This window comes from Aptenodytes forsteri, unplaced genomic scaffold, assembly GCF_000699145.1.
Source record: "Aptenodytes forsteri isolate BGI_AS27 unplaced genomic scaffold, ASM69914v1 Scaffold1, whole genome shotgun sequence".
Classification (NCBI taxonomy): Eukaryota; Metazoa; Chordata; class Aves; order Sphenisciformes; family Spheniscidae; genus Aptenodytes; species Aptenodytes forsteri.
The window spans coordinates 364654-378235 of record NW_008795035.1 but is presented as its reverse complement, the minus strand read 5'-3'; the positions used below and the strand labels follow the sequence as shown (position 1 = coordinate 378235).

The 13582-nt window shown below is 36.0% G+C and overlaps 1 protein-coding gene across 1 annotated transcript in view; it reads left to right on the top strand.

Moving 5' to 3' along the window:
• Positions 1-3680: 3680 nt before the first annotated feature.
• The window catches only part of LOC103896596 (protein unc-13 homolog A), a 58294-nt gene continuing 48392 nt past the window's right edge, over positions 3681-13582 (top strand). The window contains exons 1-4 of the mRNA XM_009276463.2: positions 3681-3811; positions 5358-5387; positions 8804-8903; positions 12503-12620. Coding sequence (XP_009274738.1) covers positions 3790-3811; positions 5358-5387; positions 8804-8903; positions 12503-12620 — 270 coding nt within the window. The 5' untranslated portion in view covers positions 3681-3789. The remainder of the gene's footprint in view (positions 3812-5357; positions 5388-8803; positions 8904-12502; positions 12621-13582) is intronic.

Genomic DNA, 13582 nt, shown 5'->3' with positions numbered 1-13582 from the left:
TCCTGTCACTTTGATGATGTATCTCTTGATAGCATATTTTGTTAGAGAGTTCATTATTTCTATCTTTTATCACTTACGGAGTCTACTGAAAATTATAGTATCCACCTGGGGATGCAGAATCTATATTTCTGAAAGGTAGATGTGAACTGGCTGGAAAAAATGATTTTTTTTTTCTTGCTTTCCTGGTTGAATTCCTTCTCATTGGTTTCAGCTTTCTGTGTTATGATCACAATAATGATAACATAGCTGTTTATCTTTGAATTTGATCTGAAGAGTGTGTAATTTTTTCCCATAATAGACAAAAATGTTCTTCTCCCACTAGCTCTCATTTTAAGCCAATGATTGACTTTAAGGGGAAGGCAAAAAAAACCCAGTTTATGTCCTAGTCTTCTGAGGTGCCTGGCATATTTCTTCATGTGCTAGTGTAAGGAGATACTGATAAATGTTGATCAGCTGAAAATTTCACTCACTATCTTAATTTGCAAAGGAGCAAATTCCCTTTCTTCTCAAGGGGAGAATTTCAGAAGAGGTCAAAAGTTCTTTAAAAATACACATGGGTCAGCATAAAAGTAGCCAAGAAAAGATGGCTTCGTAATGTTCACAGGTAGAAATGTAAGGGATGCAAGGAAACTGCTCCTACACTCTATATTCGTAATATCAAATGAAATTTGGCTAACTTTTTTTCCCACCAAGTTTATTTTTTAGTATTCTCTTCTATAACTAAGATATCTTAAAACAGCAATAGGCTGTGTTTTCATTTTCCTGTGAAAGTTGAGAGGTTGAATCCCACATGTTTTTGCAATCAATATTCAAATGTGCCCTGTTCCTTGTTTCCCTTATGCGCCATATTATAATAAAAGCTATGAGTTCATGACCATAGTTGTTGCATTACAAGTATCCTGTAGAGGAGGAACTTCCTGAGAAGAACAATATGTGGTTCTAATGCCAAGTAGGTAAATCATCAGACTGAAATCTCCTTGCTTTTGATGAATTAACTGGAAGATGCTGGCAGGCTTCAATTTGCTAATATGTGCTATATAAATTCATAGAAAGAAAGAGAAGTAAAAAAAAAAAAATGTAAGCTCACAAATGAGAAGAATCATATCGTCCTTTTATCAGTTGAGAATTTGGATTGAAAAATAATTACATACATCTTCTGGAAGCAGATCACTCGACAGTGTCAGGTATCAGGTGATACATCCTTAATAACAGCATTGTACCTAATTACTCTCTTCTTTTGAATAGAGTGGAGTGAAAGTATAGACAGTTTTGATACAGCTTAGATAAAAATGCAATGTGAACAATTCCTTTTGTTTCTTTGTTTTCAATGTCTTTCTAAATTACTGATTCTGAATATAGATCTGCAATGTTGGGACCTTTTAATTGAAGTCAACTTATAGAACTGAAATGTAATATCAGGCATTAAATAAGAAATGGTAATATGGAAAAGGGAAAATATTGGGGAAGGCGTGACTAAGTAGTAGGGTAATTACTTGAGGTACTGAAATGATGAGTTTGTGAAACATGCATGTTGTACTGCAGCTTCTACTCTTATGCCCTTTAGCCAAACACCATCTTGACAGCTTGTTCCAGCTCAGTGCTTTTCATTACTCTTTTGTTAAATATAATAAATGCTTTTTCCAAATGAAAGAGCATTTGCATGTGCCCTCTTCTCAGTCCACAGTGACCTTCTGCCTATGTTCAAGTATTCTCTGCATATTTCCTACCATAAAGTCGTAATGTCTTTCCCAGTTGCATATGTAAGAAACAGTCATGACATCGCAGTAAAGTAAATGAACCACAATGACTGCTGTTGCTGCTGGAACCCAAGGATTCAAGGAGAAAATCAGTGTTCCACATGAAGGGCCCCAATATCTGAGAAGGTGAGTGGAAGAAAGCAAGAGGAGGCAAGTTTGCACAATTTCAGAAGGATACAGAGATGCAGCTGTGTAACTTTGACTCATGCTAGGGCTTTCTGTGGACTCTGTTTACTGAACCTTAAGTCAACAGTGATTAGATTGTTGTTCCATGTAAATATTTTTTCATTTGACCCAAATGCACACGTGGGATCAGATTCTCAACCAGTACGTAGCAGACTAGCTCTGTTAACTTCAGTGGAAACCTGGCTCTAAGACTATCAGGCTGCTGTGGGAGACTTGTTCAGAATAAATAGAATTTGTAAGAGAGATAGGCAAATATATTAATCTAAAACACAAGACCAAAAAGTAATATGTTAACAACTTCACATTATGACATAGTAGCATGATCCTAAAACAACATAAGTACTAGAAACTTTTTTTGGGGGGGTGGGGGGGAAGGGGAAATCAAGACTACACATATTACGCAGAGTGACTGTAGACTTTCATGAAATCCTGCACTGAATTTTTTTCAATGTCACACTTAGTAGATTTTTGACCTTGCGGGCTATCACAGAATCACAAGGAAGGAACCTCTCAAGATCATCTAGTCCAACATCCCTGCTTAAAAACAGGGCTAGCAGGAGCAGCTTTCCCAGGACTGTGTCCAGTCGGGTTTTGAGTATCTCCAAGCATAAAGACTCCACATCCTCTCTGGACAACCTATTTCAGTGTTAAACTACCCTCACAGTAAAAACGAGTTTTCTTATGTTCAGGTGAAACTTTGAGTTTCAATTTGTGCCCATTGCCTCTTCACCTGTTATTAGGCAACAATGAGAAGAGTCAGTCTTGTTTACACCCTCCCATCAGGTATTTATAAACATTGATAAACCCACCCTACCTCCCCAAACTTTCTCTTATCCAGGCTAAAGAGTCTCAGCTCTCACCTCTCTTTTGAGGTGTGGCCATCATCCAGAGCCAGTTTCTTGGAACTGCAGACAGCCATTCCTGAACTCAGAGGACATATGCACTCCCCTCTGCTCTAAGGACACTCCCCTACTTGAATTTAAGACCTAAGGCTACAATTATAATATGATGGACATCGAAAAATTTTAAAAGTAAAATATTGTATGTCTGTGGAAATATATATGCTGTTAACCACAATTAAAAATGAAAAAGATAAACGCCAGTATTAATCTGAACAAGTAGTCAGAAACACCACAGTTTTTGTAATGATTTCAGTGTTGTTGTAAAATATTTTAACATTGCATGAGAATATTTACTATCCAACAAAGTGTTGCAATAGAATTAGAAATTCATGAAGTATATTAAAATTCGGCTTGGCTTTTTGTGCAATATTTATTCACACTTTATTTTAGAAAATTAAGCCTACTTATGCTTAGCTATAGCTAATACAGTAAAATAAGAGTTCTGACTATGTGAATGTGTTAAAAAAAAAAAAAAGAAAAAATTAAACCTTCTGTATTACACTTCAGATGCTTTGCAAGTATTAAAATCAAAGTTTAAGAACTCCCAAAGTATGTTCTTAACAAACTCAGTGCAACTATATTTTATTATTGCTGGCAAAGATGGCATTCAGAAATGTGTTTAGACTAGAGGCAGCTGCATACAGCAGATAGAAGTTGAGGAAATGAGGGTGAGGAAACAGTTGTAATATTTCTCCTTTCCTCTTGCATCTCAGAGTGTGTATAGAGGGAGAAAGAATTTGTCGTTGGTCTTTCACTGCTCCATCAATTGGCTGGCTTTTCTCCATGAGAAACATGGGAGGAGCGTGCAGGAAAAGTGAAACACACTTGCACTGAGGAAACAGGAGGAAGAGAGTAATTTAGTCTTCAAGCCAAACTAATTTTTTCCTGTTTGTAAAAAAAGCTTAATTTCAGTTTATGTTCTTTTAAAATATTTTTCTACTGGAATGGAACTTCTCTCTGTAAAAGGTAGGTTTTTCTTATTGCGCAAGCTCCTTCACCAATGTGACAAATATTTAGTAGGTGGCTATAAAAAGCAACTTCATAGACTGCAGATGCGCATTGTTCGTGTAAGTCGATGGGAATATTTCTTGAAGTACTTCCTTCAAGGGAATTCAAGTAAGCCCAGCATGTAAATTCTGCACTCTTGCAGCAGTTGAACTGCTGCAGTGTTTGGACTCTGCTTGTGGCTCAGTGAGAGTTTGGCGTCTCCTCATTTGCGCTGAAAGTGAAAGCTTTCTCAGTGTGAGACATGATGGAATTATTCAGGCTGTCAGATAAACATTCTGCAAATGTGATGCAATTCCATAGAATACTTAGGGATTTTTAGGGATAGATGAAAGCAAGAATAAGGAAAAGGAAGGTAGGTGTGAAGTTAGGCAAGTAGGAAGGGAGTCGGAAAACAATGGTAAGCTTTTGGGAACCTTTGCAGTGTAAAGTTGTGAACTCAACTTTTTGTTTTATTGGCAATTACTAGGTCCTAAGTATAGTAGTGAAGTATATGATATACATAAATATATTAGAGCAGGTTTAATTTTTGTAGGACTGCAGTGATGTTTCATTCAGATTGAACTGAACTGTCTTACATGTATTGATATGGCAGGAAAATTTAAAGAATATTTACTTATATTGTTTAAAAGTCTAAATTCAATGAACTTAAGTAGTCAGACACTTGATACAAAATGATGACCAGGTTAGCTTTTCAAAATTATGATGACTATCTGAATCACAATCCTTTTAGCTTCAGGGCATTTTTCATTAATGGAAGTGATACCGTAGCATGGAACTTAAGGCTGTTGAACAAAGTTGGGATTTGAAATGTTGACTTTTCTAATTGGTAAGGTGTTTACTGCAGTATGTCTTTTCTAACAGGCAGAGTAAATACAATACCAGGTTAGCTTTTCAAAATTATGATGACTATCTGAATCACAATCCTTTTAGCTTCAGGGCATTTTTCATTAATGGAAGTGATACCGTAGCATGGAACTTAAGGCTGTTGAACAAAGTTGGGATTTGAAATGTTGACTTTTCTAATTGGTAAGGTGTTTACTGCAGTATGTCTTTTCTAACAGGCAGAGTAAATACAATGTAATAAAGGATTCTTTAAGGTGTGATAGAAGCTACTTTAGATTATACGAAGTCTGTGAGCCTTCTGTGACTATTATTGAGAAGAATTTCAAACTAGCATTATGAGGTGATGGATAGTATACTGCCCTCCTTGGTCACCTGGTCTCCATTCTGCCCTTTGTGTTGTATCAATGTATTTACTAAGTTTCTGTAAGCTGCAAAGACTTCCCACAGGTTTTCTTTCCCAAAGAATTCCGCGTAATCATATTATCTTACCACAGTGGTGCTTACATTTTTTTTTAAGAGTACTTGTTTTCATTTTTGATTGAGGCTTTTTATACCACAGAAATCCCTTAGGGTTTGTTTTTTTTTTTTTTTTTTCCATTAAAATTATTGGCAAACATTGTTAAGGTATTATCTGAATATAATCAATTTATTTTTTTAATAGTGAAAAAAGGAAGGTTGGATAAAGCAGCTGGTAAGTCTGATTTCCTTTTTAATTTCTGCTTTACTTTTTTTATTTCTTGTGCATGCATGTGTGTATCACACTAAAGAATCATTTAAGCCTGGGACTACTTGCATGCATTTCATCAACAGTTCAGTACAAAACAAATAAGGAAAGGATTAAAAAATATATGTATATATTTTAAAAACCAAATTAACAAACAAGATTGTGGCCTCAGACAATCTGTAATTTTCAGTTATTAATCTTTATTGTCTCTCAAACTATTGGTATTTAAAGGATATTTCCACTAAAAAGAATTTTTACATAATTTGATGACCTAAATGGGTCATCAGTCAAGAGAAACTATTTTTTACATAAAGAGAGTGCAGGATTTTAGCTTCACCAGGGCAGGGAGGAGATGGCGTCTGAATTTTCCCAGTGAGGAAATACAGATGGGAGATGCTGATGGACAGTTATAGAGACCAGGTATAGGCCCTAGGCAATAAACATGAGCAAAATCAAGCTGCCCAGGACTCTTAAGTCTGCTTCCAGGACCAAGATTTAGCCAGAGTGGAAAAGAAAGTCCAAACTCAGCCAGAGATTTCTCACAAGTAGGTAGACTGTAAATTTAAGGCCTTCAAGATCTTTGTAATTACTAGTTCTCAGGAGAAGCTGGTGTACAGCCTAATCAGTGCTGCAAAAATTGCCAGTAGATGTCTGGCTAATACATTTAAGCAACCTCTGCAAATCATTTAAAGTTATCTGGATTAAAGAAAGGTAACCCGAACTAGCACAGGTTAAGCTGCTTTCCGGGAACATGATTCTTCTAACTCTCTGTGAAGTAGAGAGTTCACAGTAGGCTGTGAAGTATGCGTATGAAGTATAGACTGAAGAATCATCTTTCTTTCATTGAAAACCTAATGCAATCAGAAAAATGTTCTGCAGGCTTCAGCAAATCTTGTGTTTTGTTGGTACTCAAAAGAGGTGATAATTTACAAAAGATGATTATCAAACAGAATTACCTGATAAAAGTTAAGTAACTTTAATTTTCCTTTGAATGCTGTTGAAGACTTGTTAATGCCATAAGTAATGGCAATAAAGTTCGAATGGTGTATTCTCTGATAATTGGCCATGTTTTCGTGGGCAGAAAAATTACATAGGTGGTGACTGAGAGCAGTATTGAGATAGCTGCATGTTTCTCAAAACTCTGGCATTCTCCTGTGGTTAATTTACTACTTTGTGTAGGCTGCCATGAAGCTGCTGTGCTCTGTTTTGGGTTGAAACCTGAAGGTATGAGCAAGGGGATAGCCTGCCCTTTTTCTTTTCACAAAAAGTTGCACTAGATGGCTCCATTTTTGACAGCCAAAGGGTTGGGAGCTGCAATAATGGCTTTGTGGAAACAAAGCTTCTTATCATTAAGCAAAACTTACAGCTCCTTTCCACTGCCAGGGTCTTGTAATACTATTCAGTCTTGACACTGTTATTCTTCAAGGAGGTTACATATTCGCAGTTATTTTCTTACTTGACATAACTCATGAAATCTGAAGAAGGTGAATTAGTGGTAAAGTACTGAACATTTAGATCCAGAGAAGATCCAAAGAAGTCAAGGAACTACTGGAGAAACAGCTATTTTAAAAGGCAGATGACAGGGTTCCAGGCAAGACAATGATAATACAGGCAATCTGAAATTGCTTTCATTTTTGTGCTAGAAAAGGAGCTGGGGAAAGATAGAAGGTGATTAGTTTTGATCACCTGGCATGATGCATAGGAACATGAAATTTTCAAATGGGAAAGAAGTTGTAGAGTTGAATATGAAGATAATAGAACAATGAAACAGACTACCACTAAAAATGTGTCTTAAAAAGTCTCTATCTTGTTGGTTACGGCTTCATTTAAAGGAGATAAGTTTTAATTTTGGGGGAGGTTGGTTGTTGTATTTTTGATTTAAATGTATAGATGTGGGTGCTCAAAATGGCTGGAGTTAAACATTGTAGGCTGCTATTTTTTAGCCAAGTGATTTAATGGAGGGTTCTCTTTGAAAGTTTCTCCAACCTTGAGTTGCAAGCCTCCAAACTACAAATTCTGCAACTACAAAACATTTTGCAAATTTTATGTTTTGTTTGCCTCAGTTACACAGAATGAGCAATAGGATGGTATGTCAATCATGCATTGTTGACAACATTTCTCACAAATAAGTCACCAGACTTCTAAATCTATATTGACTTTGTCAAGTTTTTTCAGTGTAAGAACAAAGACATGTTTGAGAAGACTGGTGCACTGAATTACAGAAAATAAATAGATAACATTGATCACTGTTGATTTTTGTTTATTGAAAAAAATAGTTCCCATTATGTAACATCCTTTAGTCCTTTCGTTAAACATTATAATCAGTCCTAATTGATAAGATCTACATATAGGATGTACAGAGCTAACTCTTCCTCACACTTTTTGTTAACTGCAGTGTAATTTGATACAGCCTATTCAACAGCCTATGTAGACAGTGACAGCTTCCCTCCAACTCAGACTGGTTGACCGACCAGTGCTAATGCAGCTCAAAAATTACTTCTGTTCTTGGCTACATCTCACATGTATATTTTGGCAGTAGTTCTGTTTTTAAAAAAAAAAAAAAAAAAATTCTTAACCATATGTCAATGTCGACCCTCACATAGGATGCTGGAGGCTAATGAAGGATGTGTTACGTGCATGCAAGCTGAGAAGCTTTTCTGAACAGCCACATTCGAGATGATATCATATGCCCTTTGCTGCCTTAGATTCCTGTGTGAGGCCCTAAAGGGTAGAGCTTTCCCTTAGTTCTTTTGCTTTTTTCTGTCAGTGATATTTTCAAGCACTTCGAAAACTTTAATTTTATTCTTTTTGCTGATGAGGTCCAATTTTAAGAATACTTATACTGTACATTTACAAAGACATTTACAAAAATGTTTGAGTTCATTTGGGACTGCATCTGAAACCCATTTTGCTGCTGCAGAACTAGATTCACACACAAAGACAAGACTGAATTACATGTTACAAGTCTGTGGCCTTGCCTTAATTGGACATAAAAACCCATTAGCCAGTCACCAATATTATCATACCAATTGAAAGGCAAAGAAAATCCTAATTTGCAGAAAGGGAATGCGTACTGGTTTCATGCAAGATCTGTCAGGGAGACAGATAAATAATGTGAGAAGCCATGTCTGGAAGTTGATCCTTAAAATACTTGCTCGCATTTAGGATTATGTTCTCTCCCACCTATAATGGGCAGGGATTTTCCTGTCATAATCCCATTAGAATTAGTAAGAATTTCCTTGTTCACATCCACGTATTTGAACCACACCTCTGAATGTTTTCTATGGAGTAAGAGTTAAACCCCTACTGCCATGGGGTTGAATGTTTACGGCTTCTAGGAAGAAATAAAGTGGGTTTTAATGTGCTGGTTATTTCTTTTTCAGACGCATTCAAAACCTATGTTGTTTTAAAAGTCCAAAATTTAAAAAGCACTACAATAGCCAGAAAAGGAAGTGAACCTTGCTGGGAACAGGACTTCATGTTGTAAGTAACAGGGAATTCTTATCAATTGGTTTTGTTGTATCTTTGCTGTATTTGGATAGTTTAGAGCAATTAATAATATCTGAGACCACATACAGACCACAAAAGCAAGGAAAAAGTATCCAGAGATACAGAGATATCAGAGAAAAGGTGCCAGGTTAGTTCTAGGGAAAGAACAAAAGTTAATTTTGCAAGCCATATTGCAGATCAAGGCCAGCAGTCAACAAGGGGAAGAAAATATTTGTCTCCAATATCTTTAATTTCATGTAATGTTTTGGGAATACAGGAATGAAAAGAAAGAGAACTCAAATTGATCCTCATGCAACTTGATTTTTGTTTTGCTGAATTTCCTTTCTGTATGACTCATGTTTTATGCATTCATTTATCTACTTAACTGCCAATTTAGGTAGTTTGTTTATTATTGACCCATACTGTTTCTCACTTCTGTCTGCAGATCTTTGTCTGCTTCACTCAACTCTCCACCTCGTTATTCAGTCTTTGTTCTCCTCTTTTTCTCTAGAGCCTTATATACACCTCACTGGTCAGGAGGGTCCAAACACTTGTATTTTATTCCTGAGGTCTGGTGTTGGTTGAAATATTTTTACAGAATTAAACAGTTAATTGGATTTAATTATTTTTATGAAAAATGTCCTTTTTTCAATGTTGTTTTTTTTCTAAATCCAAGTATTTTAATATTTTGTCAGAAGAATCAGTTGTTTTAAATAATTTTTCCATACTTTCTAGTTATCAAAACTTATAAATATCTTTTGACAGGCTCTATGTATGCTGAAACTGACATTTTGATTGAAATAACCCCTCCAAATTTAATTTTATTCTCTATTAAAAGCAGCATTTCTAAAAATCTCAATTTTTTTCTTCACAGATATTTCACATAAATTAATTTTATTTCACAGTGCTCTTAATCTCACTTAAGGGCTTCATCTTCATCACAAATTTTTCCTAAAGTTATTAATTGAATTTGGAATTTTTTTTTTTTGTCATGCAACTGATTTCTTAGGCAACTAGCAGCCTACTAGCTTGCTTTAACTGAAGACTCTGAGTGACTGAAGGACCTGTTACATTAAGCCAACATATATACCTTCTTTACATGCCATTTTATGGATAGATGTAATGACATATCAAAGAAGTAATCAAAAATTCTGACTTCTGACCATATAAAATTAATCTTAATCTGGGGCTAATTCCTCCCCCACTCTCCAGTCATCAGGCTTCTCTAGCAGACTGTTCAGAGCCACAGCCTAAATTATCCAAACAGGAGGATCTCATCTGTCTTTGAAAATGCTAAGGAAAATTACTATCAATAGCTACCCTTTATAAATACCATTCTTATACTGCAGCTTTGACTTGTAGAAAAGATTGTCATGTTTCAGTGTAGAGGAATCATTGCTGTATGATAATACTGTGTTAACATGATTTTTTTGGCACTTTACTGATCCAGGCATAATAGTGCTATAAAACGTTGGACGTGGATTGGATGGCAGTGTAATAGTATATCAGGAAGTAGATCAATTAAATTTCAGCATTTGCCCTGTCTGTTACCTTTAGTGCAGGAGGCAATTAAAAAATATTTTAAAGTGGTTGTGTGTAACCTGTCCTCTAAATTTTCCTGAGGAATGTGTTAAAATATTATTTAATACATTTGCTTTTCTGTTGTATAAATGCTTTTCTTTTAATCATATTGTATGTAAATGAGTGTTCCATGACATCAACGAGAATGAGCAATTTATTAGGATAATTTTCTTAGTTTGCAATTTAAATGTTACCAAAGTATACTGAACCACTTTTCTAGCAAATATGTTATGAGGTTGCTGTAGCTCCATCTGCTGCCTACTCAACTATACAACACAGCAGACTTTTAAAAGGCATTATAAATAGGCATTTACAAATACATTTATGTAGATGTTGTAATGTCATGCTTTAGTTCATTTTCTTAAGGGCTCTCTCCATCTCTGCCTGTAAAAAAAACCCTGTTCCATCACATGCAGATATTACCAGCTTGCATTTTAAAAATTACATGTTGTTTAAACCTTCGATATGCAGTTTCACTGTTCAGTTATCAGTGCAACAGTTCCAAAGTTGGGGTCTGAAAATACCAGCAGATAAGAATTTACAATCTGTCTTCCATAACATATTTGTAAAGGGAGAAGGTGAACAAAACAAAAATTCACTATATCTATTCAATTGCATGAGTACAGGGGAAGATTAGACATTGAGGCAGCCAACACAATGTTTTTTGAGAGCGATGTGATGGGTTCAGTACCCGTCTCAGGGGTGGCATCCTTTGCCCTTCTCAGATTTCACTTGTCCTTTTCCTGGTAACTTTAAGTACACAGTAATACACTGTGGTACACAACACAAATCAGTTGAAGATTAGTTTTAGTACTTAAAATTAATTCAGTCAAATGGAGATCACACACAATCAGTCACAGCAGACACACCAATGCCTACTTTATTATATTGTTCATATTTTCAGAACTGGTCTGTAACTGCTTATAGTAATATATAAAGGAATGCCAGACATTCCATGAAGAAATAACTTCTCTCTTAATTTTAGTTCAATGTCATGGGTGAGTCATATGGCCTGGCAAAATTTTATTTTAAATTCTTGCAAAATAAGGTTGTGGTATGGTATTTTTTTGGTCAAAACCAGTTAGTAATAAAATGCATGCATCCTACAGGTAGAACTAAAACAGAGCCTGGATCTGCAACTCTTGAAGTTGAGAGCTGTTTTCCCATTGTATTTTTGTTGTGTAGTGCAACTTCTCAATTCTAATGAAGGGAAGAAGCTTCAAATGTCTTTTATACCTGGCCTCCTTTACAATGAAAACAAGAAACTGATTCAGTTTCCTGTAGGAAATGGTCTGGCACTTCCTTCTAGATTTTTGTGAGGGAAGATGGAATTTTTCCCATACCATTATAAATCATTCTTAGCTGATGGTCCATGTTGATTGACAGTATGTGCCATCATAGCTGACGTTGCCAACTCTTACTGTTTCATTGAAAATGTTCCTTTGAGTTTTATGTTTAAAAGACTGATCATTTTTGTGGATCCCAGTTTTACCTAAAAGAACTCACCTGACAAAAGGCTAGCTATATTATACTACTCCTGCACCTAAAAAATTAGCTACAGTGGAACCTGCGAATGCAGGTTCTTCAGGGCTGTCCTGAGGAGACCAGTGTCCTGAGGAGGCAACTGAGGAATTCCATATGCAGAAGCTGCTCAGAAGAAGCTAAAGCTGAACTAAAGGCACTTCTTGGTCCTGGTTTCTTCTTGGGTTATATCCAATAGGGCCAAGTCTTGTAGCAAAATAAAGCTACTGACAGCTGGGACTTCTGTGCTACATTTTCAGCAGAATTGTCCTCATCAGTTTGTAAGAGCAATCCTGAGCAATAAGACTTGAGACTTGGCTTGTCCAGTCTAACCTTTTGTATCATGCCTTCTATCTTGCATTTTATGAGTATACTGAAAACAAAACACCTCTGTATCTGCTGTAAGTCACTAACTCAAGTTATTATGATAGATTACTGAGCAGTTGAGACTGCGTTTTCAGTTTAATGGTTTGTGTATTCATTGTTTTTAGTGAAATCTGTGCTGATGGAAGGGGCTTCATTATAGAGCTGTGGAAGAAAGGCTTGCTCTGGGATAGCATTTTAGGAGTTTTATGGATTCCCCTTGCAACTGTGGAACATGCAACAGATGTAAGTTGACTTTCTGTGGAGATATAAAACACTGAGTAAAATCCAATTAATTTCTCATTCTTAGCCTCCCCAAATACTGTAATGACATTTATGATTGATGTATATTTCTCTCTCATTTGTTTCAGTCTGTAATATTGAGGCATAATGCACATGTGACTGTCAAAGTGACAACTGATATGCATTAGCCATATACCCTGGAGAAATGGCTCACGTACTGTGTCAGGTATAATTCAGTAAGTGGGTTAGAGTTATCTGCATTCATGAATTATTAGGGAGGCAGGGACCGTTTGGTTTATGTGACTAGAGTGAGGGAATTTCAAATTGAGGTTCCTGGCCTGGGTCTTCATTGTGTGACCTTGGGTAAATCTCTTATTGAAATGGGCAAAATACTGTTGTTCTGTCTCTCAAGAGAATTGGCCATTTTCTCAAAGAGGAGAACAGAATTTTGCCCTGTGGTACTATGGAAGAAATTAACAGTACAACGAGTGCATAGAGAAGGATGAGTGGAGAAAACGGGTCAATCCCAAGAGTTATCATGTACCCAGCACAGTCATAGCCACCAGAATGAGCATGCTTGCTCTCAGTAGGCTAGAATATAAAGAAAAAAGGTTTCTGGGAGTGTGGAAATACTGAAGCAACCTGCAAGTGCTGCAAAATTGTCTGAAATTGGAAAAACTAAGAGGTACCTTATTCTAATACTCCACAATTCTCCCATTCATTAATATGCTTTCCTACGCATAGTCCATGCAGTCTATTTTTAAAAAAGTATTAGAGAAGATTAAATTAATCTTTGCAAATAAAATGAAGTTTGCCTTCTTTAAATTTTCTAAAAAATAAAAAAGGCAATTGATGATGAGGTAAAGGGGAGAGAATCAGAAAACTTCTTCCTACAGCACCTCCCATCAGTCTCTATAGCCATTTCTTTATAGGAACTGTCGTGGTTTAACCTCAGTCAGCAACTG